This window comes from Myxocyprinus asiaticus, chromosome 23 (genome assembly GCF_019703515.2).
Source record: "Myxocyprinus asiaticus isolate MX2 ecotype Aquarium Trade chromosome 23, UBuf_Myxa_2, whole genome shotgun sequence".
NCBI lineage: Eukaryota > Metazoa > Chordata > Actinopteri > Cypriniformes > Catostomidae > Myxocyprinus > Myxocyprinus asiaticus.
Genome location: NC_059366.1, coordinates 8834230 through 8854472, shown reverse-complemented (window position 1 = coordinate 8854472; position 20243 = coordinate 8834230). Strand labels below are relative to the sequence as shown.

At 41.7% G+C, this 20243-nt stretch overlaps 1 protein-coding gene across 2 annotated transcripts in view; it reads right to left on the bottom strand.

Moving 5' to 3' along the window:
- The window catches only part of LOC127413952 (homeobox protein Meis1-like), a 79707-nt gene that overhangs the window by 28093 nt on the left and 31371 nt on the right, over positions 1 to 20243 (bottom strand). For both annotated transcript variants that reach the window (XM_051651533.1, XM_051651534.1), the window contains exon 8: positions 14649 to 14794. In XM_051651533.1, the coding sequence (XP_051507493.1) occupies positions 14649 to 14794 (146 nt within the window). The remainder of the gene's footprint in view (positions 1 to 14648; positions 14795 to 20243) is intronic.

Below are 20243 nucleotides of genomic sequence, written 5' to 3'. Positions count from 1 at the left end.
TGTCTAGCAGTGCATCAACAGTACCCCTCCCAGTCTTCCTCCGCGGCCCCCTCAAACAGAGAATGGTGGGGAAGAGCGTGGAAGTCCATGTCCTATCAGTGAGATAAGACAGGGTGAACAGGTCTCTCCCCCTCTTTCTTGCTCTCTGTCTGAGCAGAAGATTACTGCTCCAAACAGAACTCAGACTTCCCCCCCTAACCCTCGGCTGACTCTACTTTTCTTACCCACAATACAGTGCGGTGGACGAGAATGCTATATTGAATAAAGCCAAGATATGAGGACTCAAGTTGAGTCAGGAGACCTTTCCGTGGGAGCGGGTAGGATTCCAGTATTTACTGCACTGTACCCTGAAAGCTGAGAGGTACAAGCCAGACTAAGAGAGCAGAAACATGAGAGGTGTGTACTCTTGCTCTTTATGTCTTTGTGGGGAGAGCTGTGTCTATGTTGAACAGAGAGAAGGAGGTCTGGATGAGCTCCAGCTGTGCTCCTTATCAGGTCCTTAGACAGGATCCTCTGGTTCACTCTGAGGGGAGAACTATTTTGGAAGTTCCTTTCATCTCTGCATTTTCTTCATCATCTTGCTTCCCCCACAAAAAAAGGCAGAATCTCAGCCATATTTCTTTACCATTCGACTCCCGGGGTTGGCTAGGGCCACATACTGAACACATCCTCCCCTCAGCGCTATGGACACGCATTTTTGTGTTCCATTTAACCAGTTAATTACAATCAGCCACAACCCCCCTCCCCCCACTTCACTGCCTTCATTACCCACATTACCGGTTTTATCGTTATGTTCTATTTAAGGGAACATCTCTCTATATCCTATGTGATTTGGATTAAAGAAGCTTTCCACACAAGATTAACTTAATAAACTGTGTGTGCTGCTTATTCCTCTTCAAGAAAAAGAGTGGGGAGGCACAGCACAATAACAAAAGAAGTTCTTCACAAGTCACTCCTTCCAGCAGCAAGAAAGAGAAGATGACGGCAGATTCACAAGACACAGAAACTGATCCTGGTGGCTCTGTATGACAAATGGCTCCATTAATTGCTGAGAAATAATGTAATATCTAGGACTGTGGCAATACAATCATATATTGATAATTCACAATACTTTTTCACACAATGTTGTTACTTTAGATGCCTGTATTGATATTTGTACAAGTCTATATACTGTCTGTATTAATATCAAGTCCTAAAGTTAACTATAAAGAAGTGTATAATCTAAATTAGTGCAAACTCTGAGGCTAGAGTCTTTCTCTCATGGAATACTGAGTCTCTCTCAATCATGATCCATTTATAAGATCATGATGCATCACAATATTTTGAATTGTAAGGTATGCATTGTGATACATATTGTGACATGCCCACCGATACTTAGCCCAAGTAGTCTAATACTGAATGTTTCAGGGGCGACCAAGGTAAGTGGGTCCTTAAAAGGAGACTGTGCAAGTGTTCATTTCAGGTAGATATCCTACTGCAGACTCATTTCCATATTCCTTGTGGCTAATCCCCATGAAAACTTAGCTGCCCCTGAGAAATATCTGAGGCTTGATCCAGGGGTCATTTTTGCCAAGGTGTCCTTGGAGTATCATTTCAACATCCCATCTCAGAACCAGTCCCAATATGAGTGGGCAGTGGCCATCACTCTTCAATGGCTCGGCTCTTGAGAAAACCGGATTAGGTCTGAAGTTTAGTGCTCCACCTACTCCAGCTCTGCAAGCATTAAGAGTGCACTCATAAGAGCCACATCCCAGCTCTAGGCCTTCTTCTGTAGATATAGCCACCTACAACAGCCAGCCCAAACCTTAGGTTGGGAGAGGAAGGATTACCCTTGATATTTGGCTAAGAGCATTATCGTCTCACTAGGCAATACTATAGCTAGTGTCTTCGTCAGTAAGATAGGGATGGGAAGATTAATATATTGCTTTGTTGCAAAGTTTTTACTATCAGAAAAGGTGCTATTTCTCAAGACAGTACAATCGATCTTGACCTCAGAGATTTCCCTTGGCAGAAGAAGAGTTGAGACATAACCCATTTCAAATTTCCTTTTCTGTATGTGGCATAAACATGAAGTTTTGTCCTTCATTAAGAAAACAAAAAACATGTTTCAAAATAAAATTAAAGAGAGAGAGAGAGAGAGTGAAAAAGACAAAAACACAAAACAGCAAAGCTTCTGTAACCCAATTTCTTCTTTGGACTGATTCACCAATGAGACAATAACAAAAGAGAGAAAAAGATCTCAGAATTGGAAAACAACAAGAGGCCAGGGTTTAAGATGCCCTAGCGGAGCTGGTGACTAGCTGGCTAACAGAAAGTGGGATTTCTTTGTTGGGAGTGCTGTTAAGTTTTTAGCAAGCTAAGTCAACACAAAGCTGGCACATGAATTATTCAGAGGCAGTGTTTTTTGAAATCCTTGTACTACAACAAGCTAAAGCTGGTGAAATGTCACCCTTGGAACCCATTTTTTTCTCATTTAATATGTTCGTCTGATAAAAAGACAGATATGCTCAATTTGGTTTCCAGCACTTTTATTAGCCTTCTTCTGTTAAAACATTTTTGTTGTTCTAGGGAAGAGGGTGTAACATAAATGCTTTTGAGCAGGGAAGAGGCACCCTTGGTTTGGAGGCACTAGAGAACATAATGTAAATCTAAAATTAAAGGTTTGTTGTGAGCTGGAATACAAATCAGATCTATCCATATCTGTGTAAACTTCCAAGCCCAGAATGCACTAAATCAACATTATCAAATTTGAACTAAGGGTTTTGCATTTAAAAATGCAAAGTGCACCAAGCTAAAGAGAAAATAACACATATGTGGACACCCGGACTTAAAAGCCACTTCATTTGGAGGCAGTGGCTGGTATTTGATAAGTTTTACATAGAAGAGAGGAGAGCTATAAATTTCATAGCATGGCCTATAGCTTCAAGCACCAACAGACATTTTAAAATGGTAAGCTTGGTTCAGGCAATGATCTGATGTCAGTCTCAGTAGAGTAGGCAGTCTCGTATTTGGTCTCATTACAGATCCCAGTTGAAGGGTGTGGAGTCTGTGTTTAAGGGGATGTGTGTTGTTTCACACCTGCTGTTCACAGTCGCACGGTAATAAGGGGGCCAGCCTGGAAACACTGACTGGAGCTCCGTGGACTGCGGCTGATGAGCCTGGGCTAATTCAGGGGTGATTATGTAGTTGACTGGACCACTAAACCTCTTTAAGCTTGTAATTACAGCCTATTTGAGGGGGGAACATTGAAAAGTAATTCAGCCGCGCCATGCAGTGCCATGCCAACCGCAACTGGAGGTGGGCTGCCGACACTCGGCGGGGGAGGCTGATATCTGCTAGGATGGGGATTTGAGCACACTCAGGCAGGTAGCATTATGGACAAAGAGCTACGTGCCATCCCTATCGGCTCCACTTCAGAAAGTGTCAGCCGCATCACAGTGGCTTGTGCTCGTTTGAAGCTGTTAAAAACCCAAATGATTGTTTTAGCTATTGTCAAGAGGACTGCGAGTGAAATGCAAATCAGTGCTATTAAGGCATGCTTCGGTACACAAACTGCTCCACCCTCCTGCCTCTCAGCAGCTAGAACTGGGGTTTTTGATGTGGGGGACAAGTGGCAAGAGCAGGAACTCATGATGTATTAAATGTTAAGAGAATCAGGTTACCATATTGCACCTTGACCAAAGAATCCATTCCAATGTCTTTACTTTCAAGGAAATTATTCTTTAGCTAATGCCCCTGAAATGCGAAACTCAAAGGAAGCAATTTTGGGACCACAAAAAAATTCGAATAACCTGCATGATATTATTATGCTATTATCATAATTACCCTTTTGCCATCACCGTTTTAATTAATGCTCAGTTTAAGGCCTGAGGGGGAGGAGAAACCTGGTCATGGTTGGAAAAGAGTTAAAAGAAGGTAAAGGTATTTTACAATTGCTCCCTTATGCCTTTTCCCAGCCTGGAAAAAAGAAGGACAGAGTTAGAGAACACAGAGAGACATATTTCTCCTCTTCACTCTCTCTCTCTCTCTCTCTCTCTCTCTCTCACTGAGCGGAAGAGAGATCCTTCTCCATCGGTGCACAGTTTATACAAATCAATGACTTAATCTGTCGTAATAAACAAGTGAGCAACGCCTTGCCTCTGTCTGCTTCCTCCACTGCAGCAAAAACACAACAGAGAGAAGAAGGAAAAATAAAGAGGCCTTTGGACCAACACTCTCACTCTCTCTTATTCTCTCTTTTAGTGATATAACAGTTTCTATTAACCTGTGAATCTAATCTGATGAAATATAGTTATGTCTGGCCCGAGACACACTGCACATCCCTCACATAGAGGGGAGTGATCCCCTGGCTGCACGCGACAATCTCCGTAGGGACGACATGGATCAGCAGGCGCTCTCAATGCAGGTCCCATGCAGCCATGCATCCCTTATTGCGATAGGAAACACCAAGCACTCAGCGCAGCAGGAAAAGTTCAAGATCCACTATCAGAACTAAATGGTGAGAATCCTATTCAATTGTTAAGTTTCTGCCAGCTGCTGGATAAAGTTAAGACAAATAAGACAAATCTAAAAGGTTTTAAGACCATTTCCCCTTTGTTCATTGCCTTGGGAAATCAATGACAACAAAGACAACGGCACTTTTAAAGGGTCTAGGATACAGGGCACAGGCCATGCTAGCTCCATTAAAAAGTCATCAAGTCATCTCTTCTTCAAGACAGCACAGTTCATGATATACTATAAAATGTTTGCCAATGTTTTGGCCCCCTTCACTTTTAAACAGAATGGGACAATGCAAAATTAAGCAGTGTTATTTTGGGTGTGCCTGATAGTGATGCAGAACAGAGAGTATGTGTTTTGTTTAATTTGTATGTTCTTGTTTCAGATGCATTGCCAAACAATTATGCTGCTGAATCTATGTGACTTTCCCTGACGAAGGGTAAAAAAGCCCAATCAAGTGACATGGGGGTAGAGCTGTTTCCTCCACAAGAACTGTTTTTCCCCAGATGAAAAGCACAATGAGCTCAGAGCAGCACGCATGGTTGAGATTACAAGTAGGAGGAACTGAATTAATAAATTAGTTCAGCAAACATGCAAACTGATTACCGCATCTCTGCTGCCATATAATCCATCAGGCACACACTGGCGCGTACATGCACACACAAACAGAGTGAGCCAAGAGTATCTGGGACAGAGTGCTGGAGCTCTGCTCTGTACGGGAATGCTCTGCAGTGGCTGTAAGTAAAGGGTATTGAGCTGCTGACTGCAGGTGGAAAGATCCCTGAGCACTGCCGATTACAGCATAGCTAGAGTGAAACAGCAGAGCCACAAATGTGAGGTATATGAAGAATATGGGGCCATTCACATGGAACGTGCTTTTGTGTGAGCTGCATTTCAATTGAAGTATACATGTGCTAGATGGATGTCTTTGACCATTGTGCTATGTCTCGCTTTTTTTTAGTGTCTCGTAAAGGAATGTCAGAATTTTTAAAGAACTTCAACCTTTAAAAAAGTGTCTCAAGACACTTGCGTTGTGTTATATTCGTAAGGCTGCATCTTGCTTTTTTGTGCAATAATATGGTCTGACTGAACGGCCCTTAACATGTCATCTTGTACAGTCTAAAACCAGCAATGGACCTTCACCTAGCTGGGCATGACCACAGCTAAACCCTGTCCTACGGTGTGCCTTGGATTAAATTGGATTACAGAACACAGCATGCTGGACTGACAACGAAATGTGCAAATTGACAGCTACCAATTGCCACAAACGTAGTCTTAAGTGGACGTCCCAATCTTGTTGTTTCCACTGTCCTCATGTTACCTTAGGTTGTATCATCTGCCTTTCCCTCCCCTGGCAGTTGGGTGGTTGAAGCACCAATCATAATCTGTGATTAACACCCTTCCCAAATGCCCCATAAACCCATTCCAATAATAACGGCCCTGAAACTGCTATGGTCATCAATGCTGAATCATTTCAAGGGACACTTTCCTCCCTAGTGGAGACTTATTTAATCCAAACTTCAGGATTTTTCTCTCTCGCTATTTCCACAGTAGGCCACTGAATAACTGTGACAGACAGACTATTCGGCAGGTGGTGAATATTGGAGAACCTTGCACCACACCTGAGGACCTAGCTTCCTTCAGGAACATCCTGAGGAGTTAATGCTGACAGAACATCTTAGGTAGAATTACACAGACATTAAAACTGGTTGATAAGCATTAGCCAGAACGGTTTCACATGTTAAGGCCATGGCTGGTATGTAGACAAGAGACTGGGCTAGGATGAACTGACTCTCAGGAGCCCCTTGCTGCCCCTGCTAAATCATCACAAGTGGTTGATAATGAAATACAATACTGTTATGATATAGTTGACCAGTGTATAACCTTTCCTAAAAGACAACGTAATGAAACTGCATATAATAACAAAGCATGTTAACAAGCAGGACGGTGGAATTCAGTGAGGCCCACCTGTGGAAACTACAGTACATGAATACAATCTTCTCCGACACCATGGCAGAGTGGCTGACCCTGAGGGCATTATAAAGTTGTCAGGTTCTTGGGAGCAGCAAGATCGATGGATGGGAATGTAAGATTGAGGGACAGCTCTCATCTGGACCAGTCATTTTCAAACAGTTCAGAGGTTATATGAAGTAAAACTTAACTGCCCTTCAGGGACATTACAGAGGAAGGCAGCAAACCCAGTGTGTTGAGATGCAGAACGAGAGAGTGGTGTCGATTAAACACTGTTCTTTTTTGTTCAGATGCCTGATGCGTTCAATGCAAAATATGCAGCTGACGTTGGGGACTCCATGGTGGGCTTGGGTAGAAAAAGGCCCACTGATGTGGCGTTCATCAATCAGGGCACAGATGGCCTGTGAAAGGCCGCATCAGTGGTGACAGAGCAGTGTCCTTCCACCTCTCCTTGCACCATGTGGAGTCTGCCAATTCAATCCATTCTGCCCACGACACACCAATGCCTTTTACGCTGTCACCCTCGAAGCCTTGCCAATGATGGATATATAGTCTTTTTCCACCCTTTCTCTCTTTCCCTCTCTGGGGTGAGAGGTGGGGGTGCAGGGGGGCCTGTCTATCCACAAAGACCAGCCCAAAAGAGTTGCCTGCCCCACATCCCAGGGGCCTGTCAGTGGGGTAATTGATGATGTTTTCATTACAATATGTGGGAGCAAGGGGGGCGCATCCTGCCTCTATGGGCAGCCATAACCCTGAGATTGACTCAGCTGCCTCTTCTTTGACACCTACCTTTATATAAAGCATCAAGTCATTGCTTCACAAACATGTATCCTCTCTCTGAAACAAAAACACTAGAGAGACCAAAAAAAGCTACAACAGCTAAAGGTAGAGATCCAGTCGACTGCAAGGAACACAGTAAAACAGCAAAGACACATTTCAAAAGCGCACAAGGGACATAATCTAATTTTTTAAAGACCCACAGTTAGAGTGCTTGATCCTCACTGTCTGAAGAATTCCTTGAAGCTTTTTCAATTTTGTGGCGCCTCCAGTATTGCTACTTAGATGAAATTAAGAAATAACCAGAGACCATAGGCTGCTAAATTCAATTTGCAAATATTAATCTTCATGGACTTTCTGCTCTCCTTATAAATTAACAACTAAATGAAAGACTGGAAAGAAAATATATACACACAGAGCTCCAGTTTCTTCATAGAGGCTGGCTGCGGTTATTTGATTTGAGTATGTGCACGACTCTCTTGAGGTTTGGCCTTGATTGATAAAGGTGAGAGATTCAGAGTAGGGCTCCCCACCAAGTCGAAGGCGAAGTGCCATGCTGGGGTTGCCTTGGGTGACCAGTGCGCTGACATCCCAGGGCTTTGGCAATAAACAACCACATACTAATGGAATTTGAGGCCTGGTTGACCTCTGATCTCTAAAGGCTGGGGTGGCTTTTTTGACAAGGCCATTCAGAGTGGGTTCTCGGCTAACTTCTACCATGCCTAAACTTTGTTTACGAGGACATCACTCTCTCTGACAAAGAGGAGCCAGGCAGGAGCCTCACTTGCAATAATGGCAACCATGTTTTAAGGCAAAACAAAATGGACATTGTAATTCTTTGTGGAAAGGGCATTCTGAGGGTGTTTAAGTGTCTAGAGAACAACAGAAATGTACCTTCGGGTACAATGTGAAGCCATGGTATGGATATGGTAGACATCAAGTACCATGGTTTATTTCAAAGTAGCTTGGTATATTAATTTGATACATTGCTGTACCATAGTATCACCACTTTTTTGTAAGGGTACATTTAGAAAAATGTGATGTGGTGGAACAACCCACCCTCCCTCTCGTAATTGTTGCCCCACCTCTTAGGACCGTCCTTCAGCCAGGCTCACGACGGGAGTTAGGCAGGAGAACAAGAAGAGATGCATAATTAATAAGCGTCATATTGACAGTGGTGGATGTAGCACACATGATGTGAATAATGATTCATCACCGCTGTCTTTAAAACATAGAGCTCACCTCTTCTTGGGGAGGGGGCCTCAAATCTCCATGCGTGCACACACTGGCATCCTCACGGTGAGATGGGGCCCTGCACATGTGCTCAGTTTTATGTTAATGTGGAAGATGCTTAAGAGTAAATTAAAACTGACTTAAAGAGTGAATTAAAATGGACATGGAAATGGAAAATTCACTGATCTCTGCCAAATGTATGACTTCTTGCCAGTGTTGTTTTAAAGTACAACTGAGAAGTCCAGCCTCTTGAAAAACACTCTGTGCTTTACAAGCACTACTTCTTGAGGAGGTCATATGCTGAACATCTGTAATTTTGCCCAGGAAATCATCAACAGGCCAACTCAAACCCGACTCGCTCCCCCCGCCTCCAACCTCCAACTATGGGGCAACAAATTCAGCCCAACTCCCAGAAAAGGACACAACCCTGCTGGTCCAACCAGCTCTGGGACCTCTGCGATTCAGCCCATCAAGTGCAGAAATGAGTTATAGTGTTTTTCACACCTGGTTCTGCTCAAGATGCAGCACAGTTGAGGTTTGCAAAACGTGCTCCCAGCAAGAAAGCAACAAAAAAAAAAGAATGTTACCTCCACCAGAATTGTTACATGTGTGTGAAGAGGGTGCTAAATTGGAGCCTAATTGCATTAAAAGCGATTATGCCTTCCAGTTTCATTTCGAACACAAGCAGCACATAAAATTGGGGGAGAAAAAAGGCTGATTGCACATTGCGCTGTGGTTTGCTTTTTACGAGCTGTGATGGAGGCTCCCTCCCGCTCTTCAGTTCTGTGTACAAACAGGATAAAGCCCAGAGCCAGGCGTGCCAGCCTGATATTCAGCTGTTCCAGGATCAGGCCTCACCACGGCTGCATAGCAACAATCTGAAGCCTGGCTTTCATCTAATTACTCTATCACATAATTTTGCAAATTGCCCTTTCACTGGGGAGCTGAGTGCAAAAACATAAGCACAGCAGGATTTGGGGCAATGGCTTCCATTTTTTACTCATTTCTTGTTAAATTAAACAAGAAAATACTGTTTGTAAGATAAAATGTGAAAATCTGGAGGGAACAAGGAATGGGGGGGGGGGGGGGGGGGTGGCGGTTGGGCAAGTGCAAAAGAGTCTAATTTCACGCCCGCAGGAACAGGAAAGTGGCCTAGTGCACCAAGCATTCCTCTCCAGGATGCCTGGCACAATTACACGATCTTTGTTCTGATAAAATAAAACAACAAACAACAGTTAAAGCAGGAAAAATAACAGAAGTTTAGGGCCTCTTGTGTGTTTTTTTCTTTGCCACAAAGTTTATTGGAATGTGTTCGCGCCAGCTTTACAGCATGTTAAAATGCTTGTGAGTGGTGAGTAATTAGCTAGCATCTCTCTCTTGCTTTCTTTTCACTATTTTCAGACCAGCAAACCGCCCTCTTCTACTCGCTTTGCAAGGCGGCTAATAACCAGGGACTGAAAACAACTGATTAAAGAGTGGCTTCATGGTGTAGCTACACCGTAACACATACACAGTCTCCTCTGTATCTCTCTCCATTCCACTCATTGTTTTCCTGTCCTCCTCTCCTCCACAGAACAGCTTGTCAGAATAATCTCGTATTGCCACCCACCTCACACTTCCGTCTCAGCACAATGGCTTCACTGGTTGATTCATGTGACTCGAAAAGAGCACATTCTTGCTGCGGTTGAGCTATAAACTGCAGGGCATATATGTAATCTATATTTCTATATTTATAAGACAGAAAGCTGTCATTGATGTCTGTGTTTGTGGCGCTTGCTAATTGCTGCCGTCTTTATCCCCAAGGGCCAGACATGAGTCCTGTTCCTTAACACATCGATTCAGAGGAAAACAGATATCAGATGTTCCACAGCTACCTCTCTCATAAACTCTCTCAGTCTTTCTAGCTTCCATGTAGGCCTGGTTGAGACTTTCCAAAGTCCTTTAAGTACAAGCCGTTTGGAGAAGGAAGGCAAAGTGACTGCATTGTCCGTACGGTCAGTCATCCGTACCTCGCATGCTGCATGTTGTTTTGTTTCCTACACAAATGCTGATCTGTCAGTGTGAGGCACTTTTCACAGGAAGTGAAATGAGTCTAATGTCCAAAGTTTGGTGCAAGGAGCACAGTGAAAATCTATTTATAATAAAGTGTAAATGTCATTTAATTTATGCTTCTGATAAAGACTGTCAACCCCTGTATCGCCTGAAAAAAAAAAACACAAAAAAAAAAACAGCTTAAACCAGCGGTGGTTTGTTGGTTTTAGCTGGTTTAGCTGGTCTTTCAAGTCTCAAATCCCTCTAAAATTATCAGACCATACCAGCCTTACCAGTGGAAACCAGCTAAAACCAAAAAAACCTCATTTAGGCTGGTTTAAGCTGTTTTTATTTTTTATATTTTTCAAAATGGTCAAAGTAAGTCTTCCTTTCACTCTCTCTCTCTCTCTCTCTCTCTCTCTCTCTCTCTCTCTCTCTCTCTCTCTCTCTGCCTGTTTCTAAGTTTATCTCTCTCTCTCTTTCTCCTCAGACACTTAGAAACTCTATTCTATGGGACTGGGCTCTTTCTCTTTCTCTTCCCTTTTTTTTATATTATGTGCTTTGTTTCGCTCTCCAGAATTAAGGGGCATACACATGAACAGCGATTTGCAGCAACCATAAGTGGCAAAGTTGATCAGAGTTCTACTTTATGCAAATAAACAGTGACACATTCTGGCAACTAGCAATGGGAGTGAAGACAGCTATCTGCCACTGGATACAGTTGGATACTGCAGTTGAGTAGGAATGCCTACTACAAATCAACAGCACAAAGAATCGCCAACGTCCAGCCAATGTTCTTTTTCACCTGTTGTATCATTTACCGCTCAAAAACCATAAGTTGGACTGCTAAGAAAAGTTCTAGCCCACCTCTCCTCAACAAGCTGCATGATTTATATCTAGGGGTGTGCAGTGCAGCCATTATCTGTATTTGTATCTGTATCTGTTACTATCACAAAATTATCTGTATCTGTCTCTGTATTCAGACAGAACTGAATGTGGGTGGGGCTTAAACTGGAAACTAAATGAAACACCCATTTTTAAAATGTAGCTCTATTACATGTATAGTTTCTATAAATAAAATATGCCTTGTATGTGCCTATTCATAATAATTGCCTAATAAAAATAATACAAATTATTATTACGATGAGTGTTATTATTATTATTGTGCTATTATTATTTCATTATATTATTATTTTATTTTTCTTACCAGATGAAGCTGAATATGTATGCTCATGAACTGTAGAATACGTTGTTAACTGAGGCATGAGGTGTCAAGCAATTGTGAAATGTCAAGCACACATTTTGCAGCGAACATTAAATACAAACATTAAAAGAAATCAATATAGCCTACAAATAGGTGAAAGTCCCATAAATATATCAGGAATTTTACACTCGAGGCTGATTTGTGCACACATATTTTAACATAATGTGGAGGACATAATTATTTAGTTTAATTACATGTACAGAATTAGCTAAATAATAATAATAATAACAATAATAATAATAATAATAATAATAATGTTACATTAACATTTTCAAATTTAGTATAGTTTAAAGGGAGGGGAAAAAAGATTGCACATATTTTAGTTTCTTTGTATCACATGAGCGGGAATATTCTGAATAGATACACTTTATGGAGCATTTAATCTTTTTTGAAATAAAGTCTTAACCAGATACTTACCTTAATCGGTGATGTGAAAATAAATGTGGTCAACATTTAGAGGTGAAAAGACGAGCTCCGCTGTGAAATCATCACTTCAGGTCAGGAATTTAACATTTCGCTTGGGTTGGTTTATAAATGAATACATGGAAATCATTATGTGTGAATTGTGTGATACATTAATATAGATATATTAAGGAGTGGAAAATGTAGCCTATATGATGTAGTGTCTTAGTTAATGTTACACTTGACAAGATCCAGACGCACACAATTAACAGAGACCGCAAACGGAGTCGAGACCGCGCCCATCCAATCTGAAATCACACCATGCACATTTTCATTCAAACGTTTTTTCACTTTAGTAGGCTACTAATATTGACTTCACAGACTCATCATTTTGTTGTAAATTTGGATATGTTTATTTAAAATGTTGCTTTATCCTTGTGCTTCTTGGATAATCAGTCAAACGAATATTGTTTCGATTATTCGGATAAATCCATTATTCGTTTTGAAGTCATTATTTGTGCCTTTCTGAATAAGGTATTCGGCTTCGGCACATCCCTATTTATATCATTCATGTCATGACAAAATATAATAAATTTAAGTGTGAGCAATTGTAATAGTGAGTCACGTTTTAACCCGCACCACTAATTACTTCATACTAACCCTAACCCTAAATAAAAAAAAAAACAAATTCTTTGTTTAGAATCCTGTATATACTGTATCTTTCACATTCTCCCAAGAGGATTTTTATTTATTTATTTTAAAAAATTGTCCCCCAACACACACACACACACACACACACACACACACACACACACACACACACACACACTCTTGAAGACAGAGCAAGCCCTCAATGATACAAGGCTGTCCACCATATGAGTCAGCCAGGACAAACAGGAAAGCTTCTTGTGGGTATTCCACACTGTTGTTTGTGTTTGTGTATATGTGTGTGTGCACGTGTGTGAACTGGCAAATGGCTTTCTTTTCACACTCCTTTCTCCTGGGGCCCCTAAATATGATAGCTGGTGGGGGTTTAAGGGTGTGTGTGTGTTGGGGGCATGCTTGGGGCAGGTAAAGGTTCAGGGGGCTCAGGCATAGTTTCTGTGCCACAGATGTGGGAATGGGTGGGGGGGGTGGGCGGTGGCCATGTGGAGGCTTTTGGCACTGATCAAATGGGCTCCCTTTTGACTCCAGTTTGGTTAGAAACACATTTCCTTTCAACACCTAAAAAACACACACCGCTGGCCCTAATAGCTACTTCAGCCCACAATCATAAAGTGAAACATGTACAGAGTGAAGCCTTAAGTAATGTGTTCATCGCAAAGAAACCTATGTAAACATTTTGCTGTCTAATTAAGAGACATTATTGTGTTGTGCAGTAATGCTCAGAGTGTGTACTGTATGTGTGAGAGAGTGTTTTAAGTCTGTGAGGAGGGTAGATATATGGAGATAAGTGGTGTCTTGACAGCACTCTGATTACTTTGTGGTGAATGCAATAGAGGAAGTGAAATCCATCAAAGCAGGAGGAAGAGTCGACCACATCAATGGCACATACTGCTCTATCACTTCTCTATAGCAGGTGTGGACAGCCACAGCAATAGAGCTAACCACCAGCCCCCCCCCAAACACATGCTCATTCCACTAACAAGCTAACCCAGTTCTGTTCCAATCCGTGTAACCTAGACGTACAGTGGCCCCACATTTAGACACTTAAGCCACACTTAATAATGTATGAATGTCACTGCATTAGATAACAAAACACATATTTAAGAGCTTCTCTCTGAACTAACTTGACTTTTCTGATATTTGCAATTACTTAAAACAAACTGGTGAATTTTAGGCAAACATTTTGACTTTTGTCTTCATTTTGAACAGTATCTATTGTTTTCTCATTTTAAACCCAACAAACTTGAAACAAAAAAGTATTCTTGGAAGAACACTGTGAAATGTTTTGCTTAAAAAGTGTGCTTTTAATATATTTCTTCACAATAAAATTCAATTTGACATTTTGTTATCTAATGCAATTTTTCAGTGTGGCTTTAGTGTCCAAATACTTTTTTGGGGCCTCTGCATGTCTCATGATGCCCTTTTTCATGTCATTTTGAGCTGTACAGTCATTGTTGATTGGAATAATCCACTGACACACATTTTAGAGAGAATTCCAAAACTCTCTACAAATAACAGCAGAAAAGAATGGAAAACAGCGGCTTACTTCTGTTACACCTATCTCTGCCATCTTTGGCTAGAGGCTGTTTTTTTTTTGTTTGTTTTTTTCTTGGCTTAAAACTTATTGAGTGCGTGTGATTAAGGCTTGGGGAGATAAAGTGTATGTGTGTGTGTGGGCGAGCATGTGTGTAGAATCAGCACTATATTTGACCATTTCGGTTGCTTTGAAGTGCAGCGCGGACTATTGGCTGTGGAAGACTTAAAGAAAGAGGCAGAGAGAGGAAATGTTCTTTTTTTCTGGACTCACCGTCAAGTGCTGGAAGAGCCATGCCCTCATGATGTTGGTCGCCACTTTGGGGAAGATACCACGTTTTTTATTCCTTTTCTTCTCTTTGTCAGGGTCGTCCTCATCTCCTGTGCTGGGTGATGCCACACTGTTGTCCAAACCATCACCTGTGAGAACACACCAGGTGTCAGGGGAGCCAGTTCCAGGTCACTATGCAGCACTTTTTTTTAAACTAAGCAATGGGTAAGCTGGCAACAATAGAGCTTCAGTACAGCTTTGAAGCATCACATCTGAATGCATTCATTTTTAATACTTTTATAAATAACCCCCCTTTCTCATCCCCCACACAACGCTCCGAGAGAGTGAACGAGAGCACAATGGACTTGTAAGGTCGCATTTCCCCCCTGCCTTCCAACACAGTGAGTCACCAAAGAATTGAGAATGACAGAGAGATTTAGTCTTCATTATCCCAGGGAAATATTGATTGAAGCTCGCCCCGGTGCCTTTTTACCTCAGGTGGGGGAGTTACACACTATGAAAAAGAAGAAAGAGGGGGGTGAATATGGCTCCTGCACAAAACAGCAGCTTTTCAAAGTGCTGCATTTTAATAACAATGCTGCATGGGTGCTTGAAGCAACCTGTGGGTGCTCGATAAGGCTTCATTATGGACAGTTCAACTTACCAACATAGAAGAGATGGCTTATGTCGCCTATTCAGCTTCATGTTTGCTTGTGTGCGCTAATTTTATTTTGATCCCCAATTATCGTACTCATTTTCCATCAATGAGAGCCCAAATATACCATTTAGAAGACTTTTTCATAATTGTTATTAGGAATCCGCGATTCAGATAGTAAACCATACAAGAAACTCAAGCAAGGTAAACAACCACACATTGCTGTGTTTTCAATGGCGAAGGCACAGGAAAGGAGAGAGTAACTTATTGATTACATATAAAGCACTTGCAAAAGCCCTGTCAGTATTCGTACCGAGAGATTAAGGTGGGTTAACTCGTAGCTTTCAGCCGGCGACGTAAGGCACCTGTTTCATTGATAATTAATGGAAATGTCTGCAGTAATCCAGTTGGAGATATCTTTTTTCTCCAGCTCCGTGCATCAATAGAATAATCAAGGGGTCTAAAAGAGTCTTTGCTCCCCATTACCTCAGGCAAAAGAATTCCTGAAAGCATGCCTTGCGGGCACCTGAATTATATACGCCATTAGGAGAGTGAAGACTTTCTACATTCCATATAAAACACTCCGTCAACCCTCTCCGCCTAGGAGAGAAGCCAGAGAAAAGACTGAGACGTTTTAAGTGAAGACTTATGTAGATACAATGGCTTTGCCTTTTACACAAGGACACTTTCTCTCAGTCACTCACTTACTGTGAAACTGACCAGAGCTGAAGCTGACTCACCCTCCCCCAACACACAGACACAAAAAAGAAAACATACACACTATAAGACGTCAAAGGTGAGTTTCGATTACATCATTAGCTAATGCCAAAAACAGTCTTGGCTTAAAGAGCAGTGTGTCTTCCTACTGTTTTTAGGCAAATAGAACTTCCCGGCTCCCACATGGGAAGGCAGTGGCACCACTGGTTTGTAATCTAAGACACCATTTTCATTAGAAGCAAATGCTCCAAATCCGGTGTAAAGACCGGTCCGTGTTCAGCAGAGCCTAAAATAATAAACTCAGGGCTTGTCCCATGCGAGTTAGCAAAACAGGAGCAAACACTGGATAGCAGGTCAGAGGGAGGAAGGAGGGTAGAACGAGAGATTGAAAGAGGGCAGGGGGCATTTGAGTGATGTCTGAGGTAACTGTTGCGTGTGCGCTCCCTAGAGCTTTTGTCTTCCACCTCCTCAAGCCATTTTGAACTATTTAACCTCCTATCCCCAATATTTATCCCTAAAACTGACCTTTGAAGGCCAGGACCTTCAAGGCAAACTAGGGGGGAAAAAACGAAAGCTGTCAATTTTATTGGTATTTCCATTTTCACGCAATTTGATACCGATTTACTTAGAAGAGTCTGGGGCTCATTTAACCTCTTTGTCAGCACAGGCATGTGGCAGAGTCTGTATTGCATGCTTGTACAGAAATGTCAGCCCACTGTTGCACTATTTCTGTGGCAAATAAAAATGAATGGTGGTGGGGAGTCTTAAGAGGTCATAATAATCTTAAAATGTCAAACGATGCCAAATGTTCATTACATGCTACAAAAATAAAATGACTATTTTGAGATTTAAATCTACCATTTTTCTAGCCATTTTGCTAACTTCTGCCATTTTGCTAACTTCAATCATGTACTCTCTCGTCAAAAAAATAAGTCAGCCTGTTGCCAAGCTTTCATGCTCTTTCTGCAAAAAAAAAAAAAGACATGATGGAGGTGAATCTGAAGAGGTTGAAATCATAATAAAATGTCAAACTATGTTAAACGTTTATTACATGCTGCGGATATCATGACTTGAAGTGACTTTTTAAAGGTGCTGTAGGTGATTTCAGCCATTCTGCTAACTTCAACCGCGTTCCATCTCTGCAAAAACCCACTATCCGAAGATGTCAGATTTTTTGCTGAGGTAGGACTGTCACAGGTGTGATTTTTCAGGACACCTATTTCCGTGATATCTGCCAGGAGGTATACCATGATTTTAGCTGTCATTTATTAATAAATAAATAAATAATAATAATTTTTCACTTATTTATTTTGATTTCCAGTTTTGATCACATTTTATATCCATTCACCTTCATATGACAGCCTCTGTATGCTGCGTTTGTGAAAAAATGTCAGCTTTTTGCCAAGCCTTCACCCTCTTTTTCTGCTCCAAATAAATACAAATGATGATGGCAAGTCTAAAGTGTTAATAATCCTAAAAATCATGCTGTGTCATGTCAAATGTTCATTTATATGCTACAAAAAAAAACAAATTATTACATTTGAAACAACAAATTTAAAGTTGTTGTGAGTGATTTTAGCAATTTGTAGCGATTTTAGCTATTTTGCTAACGTTTGCCATTTTGCTCAACCACATGCAATCTCTCCAAAACCCTGCCCTCCAAAGACATCAGCATATCCGAATGCACAAAATGACTCATAGGCAGAGAGTACTTTTGATTGGCTAGATTTCTTGCTAAAAAAGTGTGCTGCTTCCCTTAAGGTGGGTGAGCACGGTGCGATTTTTGGCTGTTGTGTGAGCTTCCGACCATTTTTTTTCCAGTCGGGAGAAACCGCGTGGAAAACGTTGGTGCTCATGTGGTCGCGGCTCACATCGTATGAGCAGAACCGAGCGGCTTACGAGCAGCTCACGACCTCCCGATCATTTTTTAAAACTGTCTAAAAAATGTGGGTGCTGTCGGCTTGAATTCGTGAGGTGTGTGCAGTTGAACGAGCCGATTTGGCAATCTACCTGAAGTTGAACAATCAGTAGAAGGTGCTACAACTCACAAGACCAATGAAAACTGAGTGTTCATGAAGGTTTTACACATTTGGAGAAAATGGTTGTGCTAAAACTGTGTTTTTCCTATTTTATTCACGACCACATCATTGGGAAGGATTCTACAGAAAGCCATGCTGTTCTCTGCTCTTCAAACAAAAAAATTCGCCATACGGGTTGCGCTAGAAAACAATCTTTATTCAGCATGTCTGCTGTCAACACGCAAAAATGTGACACAATAAAAAGTGCAAAAATTTGTGCGATAGCTTCGGAATTCACCAGGTCATTAAGTTGTGTCTTGTACCACTGCATCTGTACGATTATCAGATAAACTGACTCGTAACGTGTGCAGGGGCTCACAACCTCCCGAGTATCAGAATTCGCACCATGTATGCCCGGCTTTACTCTATTTTGCTGAGTCTAGGGCTGTCACAGGTGTGATTTCTCAGGACAGCCATTTCAGTGATTTCTGTCAGGTAGTATGGCATTATTATTGCTGTTTATCAGTGTCATTTTTTTATTTGATAATTTTTTGGATATTTCCATTTTTGACACATTTTGATACCAGTTCTTCTTAGTAGAGTCTGGGGCTAATTTAGCATTGGAGTGCCAGCGCTTTCATATGGCGACATCTGTCCAACACGTTTGTGTCAAAATGTCATCCCGTTGCCGAGCCTTCGCACTCTTCCCGCGTCAAATAAAGGTGAATGATGTCTGAAAAGGTGGAAATAATCATAAAAATGATGCTAGTCCATAAACAAGCTCACAGCCTCATTAGTCCAGCAGCAGTCTCCACTGGCAGATTTATGCACCTTTTCGCTGATGCCATGAGGAAATGCCACGGGCGAACTTTGGCCAACTGCTAATGGGTTATGACAGCGTCTTAGCAACTAGTGCGGAAGGGAGGGGGGGCAGTTGTGCGGTCCAGTTCGGCACTGACAGAGAGGGAAAATGTCATCTCATCTGACCATGTGTGGTGGAGTCTATGCAGCAATTAGAGAGCAAGCCAGTGACTGGAGCAGGCCAGAGGCTGAGGAGGTTGCCCTGCGGCTAACCAGGGAGCGAATTTTTTATGACCCCCACGTACGCACACACACATCCACACGTGAGATCAGCTTGTGACGCTCTAGCTGCCTTGCTGCTGCTAAAAACAGGTTAGCTCCTCATCATGCCTTTGTCAGCCAGCTCTTCAGATTGGCTCAGCCCTTCTTTCCCATTATCTTGTCTGCTGCTCTTTCAATCTCTCTAGCTGTCTTTCTCTATTCCACCACCCTCTCTCTCTCTCTCTCTCTCTCTCTCTCTGACTTACTCAAGGCGCTTTCTGACATTATCAGAAAGATGTAGGCTAATCTGTTATGATCTGATTACTCAAAAAGGGCACTACCTGTTCCTCTTGCCTTTTTCGTACACAACTCCAAAGTGTCAGCCATTTTTCTGCTGGTTTACAAATTAGTAGAGTGGCACTTCCGATCCATCAAGCACATTTTCGTGTCACGATGTCAAACGTTAATTTACATGCTATGAAAACGATGACTTGGCTTGAAGTTTTTATTAAGATTGACATTCACTATCTCTGCTAAAAAAAAAAGGCTTGGATGGTTCCTGCTAATTTGATGCTGGTCTGGGGTGCATTTCCCAAAAGCATCGTTAGCGAACTATGTAACGAAGTTTCATCGTTACCAACATAGTTCAACGATTTGGCATTTCCCGAAACCGTAGTTCCAACGAACATTCGCAAACATCATCGCAAAGTTGTGTAATTGGAACTACAGCTCTTCACCTGTGGTTAGAAGCATAGTTCCTTGTTAGTTTGTGTTGTCAACGTCATTGATTTAACCGCAGCTGGGGTGTGTTCTGTTCAGACTTATCACCCCTATGCCCTATTGCTTTCAAAGACTTCACCATCCACTCTGAGAGCTTTGATAGGCTTGAAGTTGTGGTGTTCAAAGTTATTTTTATTGGAAATTCTGTTTGAAATGATCTTCCAGTGTGACTGTCACAACTGTTCTCCCTTCGAAGTACCCTCCGAAGATTTATGACATTTGTAACACAGGATTGGCTTCGTTTTTGCGTAGAAAAGGTGAGTTATTTTATTATTTACAAGCGAATATCTTTGTTACAACATTTTCCAAGGAGAAATTTCACATATGGATATATATGTAAAACACAATATGCATGTTAATGGTTTT